The 18,464-nt window shown below is 41.7% G+C and overlaps 2 protein-coding genes across 2 annotated transcripts; one reads left to right on the top strand and one right to left on the bottom strand.

Annotated features, from left to right (window-relative positions):
- Window positions 1–4,264: 4,264 nt before the first annotated feature.
- LOC139641767 (lymphocyte activation gene 3 protein-like) lies at window positions 4,265–7,541 on the top strand. The gene is made up of 8 exons (XM_071516356.1): window positions 4,265–4,405; window positions 4,584–4,704; window positions 4,864–5,084; window positions 5,192–5,464; window positions 5,610–5,918; window positions 6,162–6,419; window positions 6,540–6,661; window positions 7,114–7,541. The coding sequence occupies exons 1-8, from the start codon at window positions 4,357–4,359 to the stop codon at window positions 7,219–7,221; spliced, it is 1,461 nt and encodes a 486-aa protein (XP_071372457.1). The 5' UTR covers window positions 4,265–4,356; the 3' UTR covers window positions 7,222–7,541.
- On the bottom strand, window positions 7,540–18,341 carry plekhg6 (pleckstrin homology domain containing, family G (with RhoGef domain) member 6). The gene is made up of 15 exons (XM_071516344.1): window positions 18,246–18,341; window positions 16,910–17,130; window positions 16,408–16,542; window positions 15,909–16,046; window positions 15,696–15,791; window positions 15,326–15,376; window positions 14,874–15,023; window positions 14,663–14,773; window positions 13,528–13,677; window positions 13,259–13,393; window positions 11,750–11,869; window positions 11,502–11,634; window positions 11,302–11,417; window positions 9,569–11,148; window positions 7,540–8,296 (listed from the first exon to the last, which is right to left on the bottom strand). The coding sequence occupies exons 2-15, from the start codon at window positions 17,099–17,101 to the stop codon at window positions 8,101–8,103; spliced, it is 3,303 nt and encodes a 1,100-aa protein (XP_071372445.1). The 5' UTR covers window positions 17,102–17,130; window positions 18,246–18,341; the 3' UTR covers window positions 7,540–8,100.
- Between the last annotated feature and the right edge of the window lie 123 nt (window positions 18,342–18,464).

Below are 18,464 nucleotides of genomic sequence, written 5' to 3' on the forward strand. Positions count from 1 at the left end.
AATGTATCCCAGAGCGCATAGCGCTGTTACCGTAAAATCGTTAAAGAAGCGCAAAACAAAACAGGATCATTGCAAGGCAGCCCACTTTTCACATTTTCACCCACTAGAGGGAGCAAGTGGAGGAACAAAGCCACCAAACAAACTGTAAGGGGCAAATAATTAATAAAAAACAAACAGTTTTTGTATGACTTAAGACTTAAGGTTGTATTTTATTCATCAGTTTCAATAATAATTTATAATCATCACAAGGCAAACCAGAAACTAATATAATAAAAACATACGTATTTTTAGAATAGGAAAAAGTAATGTGTTATTTTCTTAAAATTATCATATTTCATATAACTTACATCAGTCTGATACTATTTACTACTATAATGTAGCTTAAACGCTATGAAATTATATTACAAAGATCTATATCAGCTTTTATGGGTGGGTAAATTAGCCTTGCACAGCTCTTTCACAATGAAAAAGGTGTGCAAACTAAAACCAAAACATGAGTTTACTAGGTTTTCTCTCCGTGACATAACTGATTCTAAAGCAGACCAGGGATAGACAACTGTGCACCATGGGCCGAGAGTCTGCAGGTTTTCATTACAAAACAGACTTCACCAAGTGATTTACTGATCGGTTCTGGTTGAAGGTGTGCTAATCAGGGAAATCAGCTGCTGTAGACTTTGGTTGGAATGAAAACCTGCAGACTCTCTGCCCTCCATTATTGAATATCTCTGATGTAGGCTGTCATTGTCATTAGCTCACCTCATCTCTCTTTCACCCTCCTACTCTCTCTCTCTCTCTCTCTCTCTCTCTCTCTCTCTCTCTCACACACACACACACACGCACGCACGCACGCACGCACACACACACACACACGCACACACACACACACACACACGCACACACAGACACATACGCGTACGCTCTCATAAGTGATACTTTCAGTCTTACTGTAATAAAAGAGCTGGATGGAATAATATGTTCTTTTCAAAGAAACAAGTGCAGCAAAACCGTTCTTCGTCTACATTAATTTTTGTTTTGACGTCAGAGAGTCTGTGTGGAAATTTAAAACATAAACATTGTAAAAAAAAAAAAGAATAATTCCATGATGCCTTAACAGAACCATGCTGCATTATGCAGAGAAGGCTTACTGTAATCGTGCAGGACGTGACTGCACCTCTATTGCAGTCTGAATCCATTTAATGTATCGTAAATATTACACTATATATTATACACTACTAATATTACTCAAGTAAGTTTGGTCTTTTGACTTTTGGTTACATGTGCAAAATACTTTATGTACAAATGTACTTTATTACAAACTTTATTGGGGTACTGTGGCTCCATGGTAGAGCAAAATTTAACTTAGTTTAGTTTACTTGCACAAAGCAAAAACAAACAATTGACACAGTAAAAATCAATTATGTGCAAGAGAGGAAAGAAGCCCAAGTCTTCCCCTTAACATCTGTAAAAAAAGAAGACAAATAAATCAAAGCATATTAAATAGACTAATGAAGACTTGTGTACATATGGCATATTCAAAATAATATTAGTAGGATGCAATATTTCTCACCAAATAGTTAGGCCAGTGCCTAATACATGCAATAATTCTGAAAGGAAACATGTATTACGCACTTAGATTTGTATGACGGTTGGATAGTCATGTTCTCATGTGGCATAATGCTGAACAAAATGCTGACTTAACAGAATCTTAAATTTTCTCAGCAGACCGGCAATGTGACTTCTACTTCCTCTCTAGGCTGCCAGTAAAACTCAGTGGAATATTATATATCATCACATACACTAGAAGACAATCACTTCATCATATCAGTTATTGACATTCAGCCCCAACAGTGTTTACAATAATCTAGACTATGTGAGAGACTATATTGGGTGCAAGTGTTTGACTTCCTCTTAAAAGTTATTGTTTACACCAAATGGAAAACAAAAACCTGGTTGTGGAACAGAGAGAGAGAGAGGGAGAGAGAGAGAGAGAGAGAGAGAGAGAGGAACAAACTATTCATTTGATGAAACTCTATGGAAGAAAGACTAGTTTAACTATTTTCCGAGCTCATCCTGATTAACATAATGTTAATTCACGGTCCCACAAGGTCAGAGCTCAATTGTTTCCGTGTGAGGGGCTTTTGTTCACAACATCCTCAGCTCATATTCAGATACAGTGGAAGTGACTAAAGATCAGCTGTAGGAAAGACCACTTCATAGTGAGTGACACACACATGCAGATCAAAAGAGAGGAGCAGATAGAGAAAGTTTGGTGCGTTTGCAATCGTGGTCTCATTGCAGTATAACACCAAATTGTGGGCAAAACACGAAAAAAACAAAATCCATGTGATTTTCTTGTGAATGCTGACAGTGTTTGATGTAAGGAATGGGGGAGGCTTTTGATGGATGAGATAAAAAGACACACAACTTACAGTATCAGTCACCTAGCAGTCATGCAGCTGCCTCAACTATGGGAAAATGTGTTCATTAGTAGAACAAAAACATCTCTGTGGTTCCACCCACATACTCTCAGTTGTATCCATCTATCGATTAATCTGTAATCTACAAATTGTAATCTATCTATCTATCTATCTATCTATCCCTACATACCTACCTGCCTTGGCCCCAAATATCAAGCCCACCTCACCTGTAGGAATCTTGGTGTTATTTTTGACCCAGACATGAAATTTGAAGGGCATGTTAACAAGCTGGTTCCGTCCTGTTTTGTTTTTTTTCAATTTAGCAACATTGCCAAAACTAGAAGAGTTTTATCAAAAAAGAATCTGGAGCACTTCATTCATACTTTTATTTTATTTTTTATTTTTTTTACTGTAATGCCCTGTTCACTTGCACCAGCCAAGCTGCTGTGGCTCGGTTGCAGATGGTGCAGAACGCGGCAGCCAGGCTCTTAACTAAGTCTAACCGTAGGTCCCATATAACATTGATTCTTGCCTCCTTGTACTGGCTCCCAGTTAAGTATAGAATTGATTTTAAGATTCTCTTATTTACTTTGCATGGCCTGGCGCTGGTGTATACAGTATAACTGAGCTGTTGATCCCCTACAATACTCAGGTCCTCCAACCAGGGTCTGCTAGAAATTCTGCCTTCCAAACTTAAAACAAAGGGTGATCGTGCCTTTGCTGTTATGGCCCCCACTCTGTGGAACAGTCTCCCCTTATCCATCAGATCAGCTGAGTCTGTTGAGTGTTTTAAGCAGCACCTAAAAACGCACTTTTATAGACTGGCCTTCTTATAATAGTTAGGCTATGCTTCTATTTATATTTTTTAGTTTTATTTTATATGTACTCTGCATGCTTTATAGTTATTTCCTCTTGTTTTTATCATATGCTTGCATGTTGTGTGAATTAATATCTGTATTTATTTATTCTTTTTCTCTTCTGTCTCTGTAAAGCACTTTGTAACTGTGTGTTTAATGCTATACAAATAGCATTACTTACTTACTATGTATCTTATATCCATTCACCCATCCATCTAAAATACATTAAGACATTACCTTCCACCTAACAGTCATCAAAGCCCTAGATGTGACTTTGGAGAGCTAAAACAGCTCTAAATCAGCTATATTCATTTTACAATAAGAATTCACAGAAAGGAAAAAAAAGAGGTGAAAATGGAGAGGGTGACTCACTCACTACACATGAATATGTATCAAAACAACATACTGTGTTACCAGAACGGCCTCATTCTCATACCGGTGACGATGATAATGAGAGAGCTGGGTTCACCAGTGATGAGAGATTGTGAACGCAACTGACTGGCAATAAGGAAGGAAAAGACAGAGCGGTTTGGCTGCGCAGCAAAAACTTGCGTAAATAATGCTGAACTGAACTGAGGTATAAAGCTGTGATATTCACTGAGGTCTGTGTGGAATAAATGCACTGCTCTCTTGGCATTAAAACATTTCCAAACAATGCATCTTATCTGCTGCTGTGCATATACTGTGCCCACCAATGCAATGATTTCTTTTAGCCCTATACTTGACTTGAAAGTGTATCATTTTACATAACAGTGAAGTGGAGAGAGAGAGGGAGGAGGGGGTGAAAGAGAGAGAGAATCCGTGGGAGGAAGTGGGTCTCCCTGTTTGTCTCTCTGTGTTACAGTTTCCAAGCTGTGTAAGTGACAAAGACAGACCGCATCAAAGCCACGCTGATGACTGACAGCTCACATGACTAGAGGAACTACCTGCCGCCCACAGGCCCATATATACTTCAGCCCAAGTCGAAGAAACACACAGAGTTTAGAGAGAACACATCAAACGGAGAGGGTGACATTTTAGCATAGACTTGATAGAGCAGACAGCAGACAGAAGTCTTGATCAAACTCAAAGACAACAAAGAGATGCTGTGGGAATACTTAATCTTTGGGGGGGTTGCCTTTCTAATGACAGGTGATATATAATTGGATTTTTACAATAATGTTCAATGTATTGGGGTTTTGTTTTGTTTGTTTTTGGTAATGAAGCATTTAAAAATACCCATATTTTTTGCTCACTTTTTTTACACTACATGTTGATCATTCGCTGTGATTTTCTTGCTGAAGTGGAGTTTGTGTGTTTCTTCCCCCAGGGGTGAGGTGTGAGGTAACAGAGGTGTTTGTGGAGGCCGGCTCCCAGGCTGTACTACCCTGTGAATCTAGCCCTCCATCCGCCTCTGCTGCTGCAATCCTCTGGACCAAAGCCAATGTAGGGTAAGACACAACTTTTTATTCATCCCCTTCGCTTGTCTTTTATCCCTTCCCGCTTCCTCAGTTTGCCCCTCTAAAATTCCCACAAACCCCCTCTCTTTAGCCCCGGTTCCTCCTATCTAGCTCTCCCTAAATCAAATTGAATTCTCCCTCCATGAACAGCACTGTGTGGAGAAAGGAGAAGAGCGGTCTGCAATATTGGGGCTACGGCTGGGCAAAGCAAGGGACCTCGCGCATACAATGCCCATACGATGAGTTTGGAAGAGGCGACTACAGTCTGCATATTTCCGACGTGAGGGAGGAGGATGGGGGAGATTACACCTGCAGGGTGGACGATGGAAAGCAGAGGGTTCGAAAGGTGGTCACACTCAGAGTCATCACAGGTAAGAAACAACTTAAGTAAGTCCATTCTTATATTATGAAATAGAAATGATCTGTGATATATCTGTGAATATGTCAATAATCTTACCCTTGCCTGTATCCTTTACAGTGTCTGTCTCCCCATCGGTTGCCGTACCGGGGGGCGACGTTTCGATCAGCTGTGATGTGACCCCTTGGCCTATGGGAGCCACCCTGCGTTGGAGACTGAACGGGAACCCATTTGTGCCTCAGAATGAAATCAAGGAGGTGTCGATCCCAGACAGAGGTGTCACCAAAAGTGTCATGGAGGGCAAAGTTACTGAGAGGCTGACAGGAGACTGGACCTGCGTTGTGAACGACCAGAAGAAAGAAAGCCTAGCGACAAAGCATCTGTCTGTGAAAGGTGAGATTCCGGACAACAGATGGCCTATGATCCTGAAATATTGTAAGAGGTGGAGCCGTTGGTTCATATTTTTACATGGCTTAAACTCCTCTCTCTCTCTCTCTCTCTCTCTCTCTCTCTCTCTCTCTCTCACACACACACACAGGAATCATCAACCCGTCCAGTGACAACACCAAGGTATACGCTGCTGTGGGTTCTGCAGTCACGCTCCCCTGTGTGTTTTCCCCTGGTTTAACCCCATACAACCCGGTGTGGGAGAGACTGAGCGCCGGATCTCTTTCTCCGTCCACTGCCCGCTCCCTTCCTCCCTCATTCAGGCTGTCCTCTCGGCGGCTCCTGGACAGCTCTGTGTCTGTGGGGGAGGTGGGGTCGGAGGATGGAGGCAGGTACAGATGCTCCGGGACGGTAAAAGGATACAGGCTGAGCACAAGTCTGCAGCTCGTCGTTGCCAAGAGTAAGCTTACACAGTTTCACAGCCAACGCTTAAGGTTGGGGAAAGATACAAAAGCATTTACAGATGTGTTTGAATACAATAGTATTAATTGTGAAGCACTTTGCTCTGTGGAATGTGCTATATAAATAAACTACTACTTCTTACAATATCTTTGTTAGACTGTTAGTTATATGCAGACTGCATGAATTTTATTGTTTGCCATCAACTAATACCATGGATTTTTTTTTCTTGTTCTCCTTTCAGTTGAAAGTAATGTCCACTCGGTCAAAAAAGCCCCCGCGACGCTGACCTGTCACCTAAGTGACCCCAGCGAGGTCACCGAATATGAGTGGGTTCATGTGACCTATGACCTCAATGGCACCGAATCGACGAGGTCCGTCCAGAAGGGGAACGTTCTCAGGATCGACAAGGTGGCAGGAGATAGTTCGGGCGAATGGGTGTGCCGTTTCTACGGGGAAAAAGGCATTTTGGGAAACGTAACATACCACGTTCCTCTGATGAGTAAGCTCACTCCCCTTCATTTAATTCTATTTATGCTTAACACTAATATGCTCATATGCTTCATGAAAAATGGCATATGGAGCTTTCATCTGATTGTTTGTGTGTTGTTCTGTCCCACAGGCGGTCTGACCGGAGCCAAAGAGGCAGGTCTTTCAGATAATACCGCCATGGTGATCGGTCTCAGCTTTCTCCTCCTTGTGCTGCTGCTGGTTGTGGCTCAGATGTACAAGAACCACCAAAGGGTAAGTTGTGTAGTTCACACCACTGCAAGAAAATGCCCATCTTAAAAAAAAACATTCAATCCTGTCTTAAATTGTATTTCTCCCAAAACAAGTGGAAAAAAAAGATTACCAGTGGGATGGGATAATTTCACAGTTTCAATATTTTCAAGAATGTTTTTTCCAAGCAAGTTGCATCATCTAGAAATAAGGCAGACCATTCTCTTTGTTTCAAGAAAATGTCACTTGGTTTGAGAAAACTCCTGCAATGAGTGGTATTCGAAAGAAATTATCTCACCTCCATAACAGGTTTTTCACTTGTTCTGTGGAAAATTTTAAAATGAATACAAGATTGAATGACTCGTTGAAACGGACAGCAGTATATTTGCATGTGCATGCAAAGGACCATGATTCAAATCTTGACTGTGTGCTCCAGATTGCTTGTTTTAACAAATCTACATATTGTGTCTCCACAGAGGAAAAGGATCTTTCAATTCCCCGCACTGGAGACTATTGTTCATACTATCTCCAATGAAAGGGAGGAGAGAGAAAGGAACCGAGTTAAAAATGAAGACTCAGTGTAGAGGCATTGCGGCAAAATTTCACAACACTGAATTTAAGACTGTAAGACTTCTTCATGCCTGCAATAAGTTGGGAGATTTTTTGTTCATGCAGAGGTTTTGTACATATCCAGAGCAGACATATGTAGCAGTATTTTTGTTCCCGTTTTAAGAAAATCTTATTGAGATTTTGCATATGCTATGTTATTTCCATTAACTACCATTAATAACTATTTTCTAATTGTAACTATGTTTTATGTAAGGTTTTGTTTGTATATATTTCTTGAAAATAAACTGGGTTACAGTTTACAAATAAAATACATTTCACCAAATTTATCTGGATTTATTCATTACATTATATACAATCTGAATCTTTCAGGTGAATAACAGGGCAAAAATAGTGACATTATTACTCATATAAATAAAATAGAATTCATAAAAAATGTGTTGTTATATTTACACAAAACACTGACCATGAGTGTATAGATATTGTGTCAAAAAAAAAAAAAATTACATAATTTTACATATTGATGCATAATTACAGAATCATTAGCGACCATAAATTCAGATTCAAGACCTTTGTGTGAAAAGCACCCTGGAAGTTTGTGCTGAAACACTCTGCTGAGTTTGATACCATGTTCCAAAATATCTGTGCAAATTGATCTGCTTACTCTGCAAGCAAAGATCCTTTCCCTCTTTTGTGAGGTTGGGCTTTTAATAAAAAATTGGCAATGAGAAAAGTTGTCAATTTGTCGCTCTGTAAATTACTTTCACAGATTGAACTTTGAGTCATCGTAGTGTGAGTGTCTGGTCTTAGGACTTCAGTTGATTGGCATTTTGAGTCTGGAAGACGTTTTGAATCTGCTGACAGTCCCAGATCTCCTGTGTGCTGCAGCTTCAGAGCTACACCTGGCTGCACTCCCCTTCTTCTTGCTCTACAAGTCCATGGAAATCCCATAAGGTCAGAGTTCGGCTGATGCCTTCCAGCAGCCCCTCATCCCCGATGCTATAGTCCTCTGGGTTTAGATGATCCATGACTTCATCATCATCGAAGCACCAGCCCGGCCAGTCCACATTTACACCATCGGCAAAGACGAGGCTACAGACAGAGAGAGGTGGAAACAGAAGTTTAAAATGTATTATTTTTTCATATCTACGTGCCAATGCTGCCCCTACCATTCACTAGGGGTTCTAGCCCTCTTCTGCTAAAAGAGCTGTCACTCTGCCTGAAGGCTTATAACACATTGTAATTTCAGTGGAGAGTTTTATTGTCACATAGTCTAAACGCTGTTTCAGAAGCATTTCCAATAAAAAGTGGCCTGGAGGGAATATTGGCACACACAGTGCAGTAAGTAATGTATTATAGCCTACATGATGTTCAAAGATACAAAACCAAATGATAAGACAGAAGAAAACCATGAGAACATTAAAAATATAAAAAAAAAGTTCTCTGCTCCAATAAATATATAGCGTGCAAAGCATAAAAACATTATGCTAAACTTATGTTAAAAGTTGGTTATGCCTTTCGTGAAAGATTCAAATCGAGAATGAGATAAAATTCTAAGCTAACGCATTCGGGGTTAGCAGTGGCACAAATTACCGATGATGGAAACTGTGAAGTTTCCATTCTGACAGAACAATATGTCCATTATCAACCTACTCCTCACTAAAAACTAATTTCAATAGTAGAGATTTGAGAACTTAAAAACAAAAATATAAAAACATTTTTCTATTTCCTGATAAAGGGGAATACTACTCAATTTAAGAAGCTTATATTACACTCATGATTTAGGATGTATATTAGTATTTGTGACTATGGACAACTCTCTCAATTATCTATAAGCCAATGAAACCAATGAATAGCCTGAGCTGCACCAATGACAGTGAAAGGGAGACTGACACTGTGGATTCTCTGCTATTGCACAAATTTTATTTGGATGTTATAAATGAGATAAATATATACGTAACATCCAAATGAGCTTTGTGTTATAGTAATGGGGCAGCAGGGTGGTGTGGTGAGTGAGCAACCAGTTCCTGTTTCAGGGAGGCTGTCGTGATTATCAGTTCTTCTGAACCGTAAAATATGCCGTTATACCCAGAAAACCACCATGGAGAATGTCAGTTATTTTTCACTCAGTCTCCAGCAACCACAGCAGTAGATAGACGCGAATGCTGACTAATTAAGACACAACTGTTGAAATAACCGATTTGAAAACTAAAATTTATTGGCAGTAATAGTTCTTTACGTTCTGGAGCCCAACAAATCAGACTCACTGCTAAAAGTATTGTTCTGTAATTTGAAAGATACAACACCTTAATTATAGTCACACCATGACTTATGCATCAAAAGAGGACAGTTTGTCATTCTAACCTGCTCTTCTTCTCCTCTTCATCTCCATCCACCAACTGTTCCTTCCATCCTTTGCTCACGGTAGGGGCTCTGCGTCTCATAAGCTCCACCTCTTCCCACTCTGTCTCTCTGTCCCCATCGGTGGGCGACTGTGATGGTGTGGTGGAGAAAGAGGGAGATGGAGGCGGATAACATGCTCTCATATTGGGCTTTTTCTCTTTTCTTTCTGGTCTTACTCCATCTCGGTCCCTCACTCTCACTTTGGCTCGTTCCAAAAGGCCCTCCAGAGGGGAGACGCGTGCTTGTGGGTCAAGTGCTGCGGTGGGAGAAGGTGCGGCCCCCACTCTGGGCAGAGTCGAGGACTGCAGGCTACTGGAGGGCAGATGAAGCCTGTGTCCTCCTTGAATGATGATATCAGGGATGGAGGCACTCCTCTGGGTTTTCATTTTGGGCCTCTTGTAATGGAAGTTTTGATCGGGCAGCTCCGGCTCGGAGAACGTTCGGGAATCGGGGGAACCTCTTTCATCAGGCATGTTCCAAAACATCCCTTGGTTCAGCTTCAAGGACCCCAGCTTGAGCACCCGGTGTGAATTGGAGCTTTGGTCACAGGAGGCAGAGCTTCCCTTGAGCTTCTGGTTGCAGTCTGAGTCAGAGTTGGAGGAAGAGTTGGTGTTAGGAGCAGACCATGCCACCCCCAAGTCCTGGGACCTCTGCCTGAACATCTGGGGAGGGGCATCCTGATGGCTGCTGATGGGCCTCCTCCTCCGTAACCTGGGAGACTTCAACTTTCTAGAGAACCTCCAAGGCTCGGACAAAGTCTCCTCCTCTCCAGACTGGTTGTACCAGGAATTTCTCCTGGTCTCCTCGTCCACTGACTGGGAATCTGAATCCCTCCGTGTTGACCTCCCTCCAGCTCCTGGGAGTCTTCGCAACTCAGGCCTCACCATGGAAACTGTTGGTTGGTACTGAGTTGGTTGGTGTTCTCCGTAAGGGGAGAGCAAAGTGCCAGGTGGGGTGGTTGGGTAGTCCACATCTGGATATCCGCCCAGTAAGAGAGAGTGTGGTCCACTGGGTTTGTGTCTTAATGGGTCCGCTGTATTTCTACTAGGTATGAAATTGGTTGGGTGAGAGGCGGACTGTGTGTTGTGGTTCCAGGTCACTCTTCGCTCCTTTATCCCACGAAATACAGTCACTAACTCTTCTTCCTCCCCATGGTTCCCACCTTGTTCTGCTCTCACCGCCATTTCTATCCATTCACGCCCCTCCTTACCAGCAAAACCACCATACACTGATTTGCTGCGATTGTCACTGGACTTGCTTTGCCAAAAAGCCAACCCGGTACTGTTACTGGCCACTGGAGGTGAAGGTTGATACTTTGTATCTATTACTTTAGCCAACATCCCATTCACTGATGGGGAGATAATAGGTTCTTCAATAAATTTATCCACAAAAGTCTCTTCTGCTGCTTGCTTAAGAGGTTGTTTTATTGTCTCCATGTTATCCATCTTAGCTTCCATAACAGGTTTGGCCTCAAACTGTTGGACTCTCCAGTTGTCCAGTTGTTTGTTTTTCTCTGCCTCTCTCAAATCCTTTAGTGTCTCCTGTCAACAGAACATAGAGCTAGATTCACACAGCATTCAACAATTCTTCACTAAGTTATTCTTATAAAGACATTTCTGAAATGCTTTTACATAACTAAATAGAACTAGACAATTGCCATTTTGGAAGCTGTAGTAAGAAATGTTTGTTTTTACCTGTGCCTGGTGGATGGTGGAGACCCATGTGGAGCAGCTCTCTGAGGTGGTTGTTGCAAAAATGTAGACATTCATGGCACAGCCAAGCTCACCGACCTCCACAAGAACAAATGAACCTGAGAGAAGAGGAGGAATTATTAATGTGATGTCTGGACAGATTGCATCTTGCATCAGTTTTTTAATGAGAGGTTTTTACTCACAGCCATCTTTCAGCGCTACACAGAAAGTTCTGTCCAGCGCCAGCGGGGGGCGAACCACCCTCAGTCGCTCCCCCTTCTTCTGGACTTTGGTCATCAGAAGCACATCTGAGAAAAGCAGAGCCACCACTTCCAGCTACATATCACACCACGTCCGAGGAAACATGGGAAGAAGAACAAGAAAGTTATGAATGGGACGTCCTGAAGATAGAATAAAATATACAGTAACTGAGTACATTGGCACTGCTCACCTTGCTGTCTTTTCTGCCACGAATCTTCAAGTTCTCTTCCAGCAGCAACTTGCGTACAACTCCAGGACCCACTCCTCTGATGGGACACGTTAAATCAAACTGGCACATCTCTCGGACATACTGCAAAGGAAATCCATCATGAATAATCATTATATTAAAGTGAATATCTGAGAAGTCGACTTAGAAAGAACATGACAGAGGGAACTTGTTTGGATCCACACTAGATATGCTTCAGCCTGTTAGTTTAAATGAGGATTTTATGCTGTTACGCTGTAACACAGGATTATTTGAAGACTGTGGGCGTCTATGATTTATGTTGGTTCAAGCCTGATTCCCTCTTAATAGCCTCATGTTCCATTTTTGTTTATTTTGTACGTATTGTATATAGTGCTTCTTGAGGTTGTATGTCTTTCTATACATTGTGCCCCCCTTGTGTATCTTATATTTTATATTTACTTATATTTATCTTATTGTGTTTGTATGTATTATTATCATGCTTTCTTTCTTTCTTTCTTTCTTACTAAAACTGCAAGAAATTAGATGAAAATCACTACAGAGCATCATTAGACATGCCCAAATAAAACTGTCGTTGGGTTTTTCATTTAATTAAAAATTGAGCCCACAGCTCATCAAAATGTCTGACTGTAAATGGTACTGTACACTGCCACGGTGAATTGCTGTTTACTCGATGTCCAATCTTCATGTAAAAAATAGAAAATATTTTCTTGTCTTGGTAGATGAAACGTACAATTTCAGACTTCTAACTCAAAAACTGAATTTTTTAATGATGATTTGAATTCTGCTTTTATGGAAACCATTGTACTCAATGGAAAATGGAGCATCTTTAAACATCAGTTATTCACTTATGGAGCATTCAATCCTTGTACAAATAAATTACAGACATCTCTATGTTGTCTAGATAAAGTAGATAAATTCTCAGAATTTTATCTTGAAAACAGAATATTTTACACTAGTATGAATCTGCCTTAATATGGCTGGACAGATCTTATCATGCACCTTGCTGTGATGTGATGCCTCCTCTCTTCTAACCACAAAGAGATAGATCAATGAGTTTATCACTTCCCCTTGGTGTTAAAGGTTGTGAGTTCAAGTCCTGGGTGAAGCTGAATAAATATGTGTTGTTTATAGTAACTCTCTTTTTCTTCTTACACTACATCTGGCCGGCCTGGTTCCATGACTGCTTGCAGTCCTAGTTATACATGTAGTTTCATAGCTGATTTTCTCTAGCATCAAAGAACTACAATATCCCGGTAGTGTTAATTCACGTGACTGGGTGTTGCCTCTCCATTGTGTGTGATGCTTGCTCTGTTGAAGGTATTGTAGACCAAACGCTTGGCTGAGTAAATATAAATTGCATGGATTTAAGTATATAGACGTTTGTTTTCACTGTGGATTTGACTGGTAACTCAGGCATCTTCACAAAGAATCTCAGCCGGGTGCATGAGAGTCACGCTTTACACAGCATTTTTATGTAAAAAAATCTTTTACCCTGTCGATTTCTTCATTTATCCCTTCCACTTCGTATCCCTCCACCCTCTGAGCAGAGATAGAAAGAGCAAGCTCTTCATCGTTTAGCCTCAGGTAGTCATTGATGCTCTCCAAAAAACCATTGACACTGGACAGCTGGAGAAGGGCGAGAAGAAAGAAGGACGGGCTGGAGTTAGTCAGTGGGAGTTTTGTTGAGATTGTACTAGAGGACATAATACATGTGCGCTGAACTGAACAGGTTCATTGATCTGAAAGCTGAAGATCCTCACCATGCCTCTGAGCGTGTGCTGTACTTGTGGGTCCTGGGTGGTTTTGAGCACGGCCTTGAGCAGTAGAGGATACTTTGTGATCCTCTGATGGGGTTTGGCCTGCATGTCACCCAGCCGCATCCGCTCACACTGAGGGTGAGTCTCTACCCACTAGATAGGACAAAAACACAGGAAATCTGCATCAGCAAAAGTCTATTCAGATCAGAAACTTGGTTATAATATTTCATTGTTATTGCAGAGTGAGAGTAAAGCCATAAATTATATTTTTTTTGGCATTTTTATGCTTTATTAGATAGAGACAGTGTGAGAGATAGACAGGAAGGTATGGGAGAGAGAGAGGGGAGGACATGCAGCAAATGACCGCGGGCCAGATTCAAACACGGGTTGCTGTGGGAAAGACTGTGTCTTACATGGTATGCACGCTACTCGGTGAGCTACCGGGGCACCCCATAAAGCCATAAATTAAGCAGTATGATAAGCAGGGTACAGCAAATGCAGATAAAATTTGCCCTTGGCTGATAAATAAATATTGGTCATCTGGTAACTTTGAGAAGATGACATTCGAAAGCCTCCATTATAGAGTCTTCGGGCTTGGCCTGTTCTCAAACTTTGTCCCCGCTGATCACCACACGCTCTCTCGAACCGTGAGCCAATCAAATCAAAACGCTCTCTTCTAATGTTGAATTCTGTTGCACATTGATGAATCACAAACTTGACTAGAGAGAGCAACTTTTAAATGAACACACAGTACCTGGTTCTATACAGGAAATAGCATTGAAAACAGGTTAAGGTAAAACATGTAACCCTTTTTTTGAAGGTTTCAGTATTACATTTTGCGTACTAACCAGAAAATTGTCTAGCCTTAGAACAGTTGTCTCGGCTGATTCATTAGGAGAGGACGTTGGTGTGACAAGTGGTTGCCCTTCAGGAAGTGACTATGACAGAACGCCAACACGTTTATGATAACAATACGGTTATTCATTACATCGCATTCCCGGTTATGGCATGCTGAATGATATTTTGTGGGGCTTGTGTGGGTGAGCAGTTGCGTAAGTGTGTGTGTGTTTGTGTGTGTGTGTGTGTGTGTGTGTTTGACCATTCCTCCACACATGCATGCATGCACCGTACACTGTACCTGGACATAGGTCAGGAAATGAGGGTTGGTGTCCATCTGCCTGCGTGTCAGCTCCAGATTGCTCTCCTCCTCCCAGCAGTACGGCAGATAGGAAGAGAAACGCTCATGGAACTAGGGTAAAAAAGGCAAACAATGAATGATCATATGAGTGACAGCCAGAAACAACACATTGCTGTATTCCTAACGTATCTGGCAGATAATAAGTGGTTACCTGCAGACAACCGGCCTCTAACATCATGGGGTCAAAGGGCTGGCCTGTCCTCCGCACCTTCTGCAACATGGGATACATCACCTCCTGCCAGAACAGGTGGTGGGCACTGAGGATGGAGGGAAGGTTGGAGAAGAGCAAGTCGGGCGTCACCTGACAAAGAGGAAAGTCAAGAAGAAGCAAAAAATAGAGCTTAAAACGGACTCAACTGTCTGGTGTGACATTTTCCATGTTCTCAGTGGAAATCTTAAAAGTGCTGTTGTGGTACTGAATGTTCCGTTTGCATTTGTGTATGTGTAAACTGTATCGGCTATAACGGATGTTTTCACTGTGTCAGTATGTCAGTGGTATGCAGAACAATGGAAAATAGGCCTGCAGATCGTGTGTGTTGTGCTGTAGGTTTGTGTTTTTCCAGTATAGACCAGGTAATGTTACTGCATGCGGTGCAGACTGACCTCCTGGAGAAATCCATGCTGGTGCAGGTTGACAAGAGCTGCAATAACCAACTGTGAGAGACAAATACAGCTTGTTAAACTTCCTGCAGATTACCCAGATTATCAGTTTTGACATATTTGGTGATGATGATGGAACTGGAAAGGAACCCGTCGAATATTTGTTTTCATCAAATGTGGCTCTATTTTTTCTTCTTACTCTCAAAATATATAGACAGAATTGTAAAGTGAATTGAATATGGAACAATGACGCAATATAGTATAAAAAAAGAACATTTTGCAATCAGATTGTAATTATTGTTTCTTGCTAAGCATTTTTATTAGCTGACGTTAATCAAAGACAATGACAGTTGTGCAGAGAGTGATGTCTTACATCTTGGATGACTGTGAGCTTATTGATGTAGGTGAGCTCAGTGTGGACCAACTCCCACAGCGCCTCCTGTTGGTGTCTCTGCATCTTAGACATAGTCTGACCATGGAAACAGGATGGAGAGGGAGAAAGAGAAGAGAAGGAGACAGTTACTTATGGATGCTTCAAGAATAGCCACTTAACATAACTGTAAGAGCTGGTGGAGAGGCCATATACCGAATGCGAGTGCACTATATCTGTCCAGTTCTTCTCCAGCGTGGTTCCATGTCTTTCCTCCTCCCATCTCCACTTCAGACTGACAGGCACAGGATAGGTCTCCAGAGCCTGCTTCAACACATCCAGCTGACCTCGCTCCTGAAGGGGTGGGAAAGACAGAGTGGTGAAAGAGGGAGAGAGAGAGAGAGTTGAAAGAGAGAGGGAAGGGACCAAAACAAGAAGGCAGATGTAGCGAGACAAACAGAAATTACAGTGAGAAAAAAAGGGGTTTATGAAATTTGTTTTCATAATGCATCTCCTATTTAGTACAAATAACCATTTTCAGTAGCTGTGAATATTCATATGTTTATTTAGTGTTACAGCATTACTGCAGAACAGACTGGGCTGCAGTTGTTCCAGCTGTTTGCGTTGGCGCACACTGCTACAGCATGTCTGTATCTGTGCCTATGCATGTCAGTATGTACTCAGATGTGCCGGAGCTGACATGGGAGGGGAATACCTCAGGCGCGGGGTTCTTGTCAGACACTCCCTGGCTGAACAAGACCTGTCTCAGCGCAGCTCTGGGTTTGGTTCCAGCAGACGCTCCCTTGCTCACGGTTGCAAAGTCTGTCACGACCTTCTGCTTTGTCCGCCGCTGGAGTGGGGGAATAAATACAGTCAAAATACAGTTTTATTTTCATGCTGTGCCGTTTCATATGGGCTAAACGGGGGATGAAGCACATTTCAAAGACTACATCATAAACATTCCTGATACATAAGATAAGATGAAACTTGACCCCTGTGGGGAAATTGAGCAATATAAATCAAGGCTATGTTTATTTACCTGCAGACTCATTTTCAGTCTTGTGATTTAAAGATGTCAAAAGATGTCAAATTTCCTCTAACCTGTTTTGTCTGATATACAAGTTTGAACACTTTACACTGTCAGATAGGTAATGTTATCAATCCCTGAGGCTGTCATCTTTGCATTTCTGTCCCATTCATAACAACAGAACATTTACCTGATAGCCCAAAGTATTGAACTTGTGTTTGTCTGCTGACCCCCTGTGGTGGAGGATGATCTCTGCAGCTGGTGTAGTCCCATCGACAACCTCTGGCTCTTTGGTTTCCGTATCCCTCTGCCTCTCCCCCTCCCCTCCATCTCTCCACTGCGCTGCTGTTTCATCCATTGGTGATTCATTTCCTCCCTCCATTGTTTACATGTGGTACTTCTGAGGAAAGGCTGAGAATAATCACACGGGGTTAATCATTGCCAACATGAGGTGTGTGAGGGTAAATGGAGTAAAATAGTTTGTGACAAGGAAAGGCTTTACAACAGAGTATCCAGAGGCATGCTGGATAATCGATGGACATTGTGTGCATTGTTATCATTTTATGCTGTTTATTTAGAAGTTCTTTTCAAAGCCAAGGCTATAAAAAGCTAGGTACACAAATAAATTGGCAACAAAAGGAAGAAAGCAGAAATTAAATAACCTAGGGGAACTAAAGTTTTCAGATAGTGTGTGTGCTGCACACCGGAGGAAAACACACATACATTGCCTACATGGTATTCAGTAGTCCTCTACAGGCTTTTCTAAACACACAGTGAAAACCATTTGTGACAGTAGAAACCCTTAAAATAGCATCCTGAGACTGTGAAACACGCTAACATTAACAGCTCCAGTTACACATCTCCGCAGGATGTAGTGTCACCTCTGCCTCATCTGACAGCAGTTCACACAAAACCCGACATCAATTTATGTCTTGCTGCAGCTTTAGGTTATGCTGAGGAATGTGTCTTGATTCTCAGGGAAATGTTTCTATGAAATATTTTACAACTGACTGATGTAGACCATCACAGAACTGCCCCACTGCACTGGTCACCACTTTATACATATAATATGGTTGGTGCTAATGTACGACAGTGACTAAAAAAGGAAAGACACTCGCTCACAAACGCACATATTGCAGACATGTACTGTACTAACCTGCTCGTGCTACATTGCCAAACATCAAAGTACTGATGCAAGTGATTTCATCCCAGTGTCATACTTGTTTACAATCCCTGAATATCACAGCAACACACTAAAGATAGTCAGAATGGTAATTATATAGGAACTGTAACATTCTGACTCACTCCAGGTTGAAAGTAGGTTTATAAAAGCAGAGCTGTTGGGTCTGTTTTCAATCTTAAATAAATCAACACATCAAGTGCCACAGGACAACACATGGGACCACACAGCAATGGTAACATGAGGGTCACTTAGTAAAGACATAAAGCAAAGCCATTTTTAAACTATAATGCCCCCTTTTTACAACCCCACCTATGTTTTTAATTGATAAAAATGTAGACTTTACCTGTGCTTGGTTGGATCCATTTTGTTTCACACAGTCATCTTTGGTTTCTGTTAGCTTTCTCCTCCTCTTTCTCTGTCTGGATTCGGTCCCTCCCTCCCTCTCTGCCTTTCACCTGCACCCCTGCCCTCTGCAACTGGCCCGACGAGAACAACTGGATTTCGAAGCTAACAAATCAGTGCTTAGGGCTGGCTAATGTGCTGCAGTTGAGTGTTTACGGGA

The sequence above is a fragment of the Centroberyx affinis genome, unplaced genomic scaffold, assembly GCF_046629955.1.
Source record: "Centroberyx affinis isolate AG114_WGS23_722 - 3 ecotype Tasmania unplaced genomic scaffold, CSIRO-AGI_Caff_v1 ptg000035l_1, whole genome shotgun sequence".
Lineage (NCBI taxonomy): Eukaryota > Metazoa > Chordata > Actinopteri > Beryciformes > Berycidae > Centroberyx > Centroberyx affinis.

Bases quoted from the DNA above. Each gene is read 5' to 3' on its own strand.
- LOC139641767 (XM_071516356.1), top strand. From the start codon at position 4,357: ATGCTGTGGGAATACTTAATCTTTGGGGGGGTTGCCTTTCTAATGACA. The intron at 4,705-4,863 runs GTAAGACACAAC...CTCCATGAACAG, and splicing joins TGGACCAAAGCCAATGTAGG to CACTGTGTGGAGAAAGGAGA. The intron at 6,662-7,113 runs GTAAGTTGTGTA...GTGTCTCCACAG, and splicing joins TGTACAAGAACCACCAAAGG to AGGAAAAGGATCTTTCAATT.
- plekhg6 (XM_071516344.1), bottom strand. From the start codon at position 17,101: ATGGAGGGAGGAAATGAATCACCAATGGATGAAACAGCAGCGCAGTGG. The intron at 16,543-16,909 runs GTAAATGTTCTG...CCCCCACTCCAG, and splicing joins TCAATACTTTGGGCTATCAG to CGGCGGACAAAGCAGAAGGT. The intron at 15,377-15,695 runs GTAAGACATCAC...TGTCTCTCACAG, and splicing joins AGCTCACAGTCATCCAAGAT to TTGGTTATTGCAGCTCTTGT.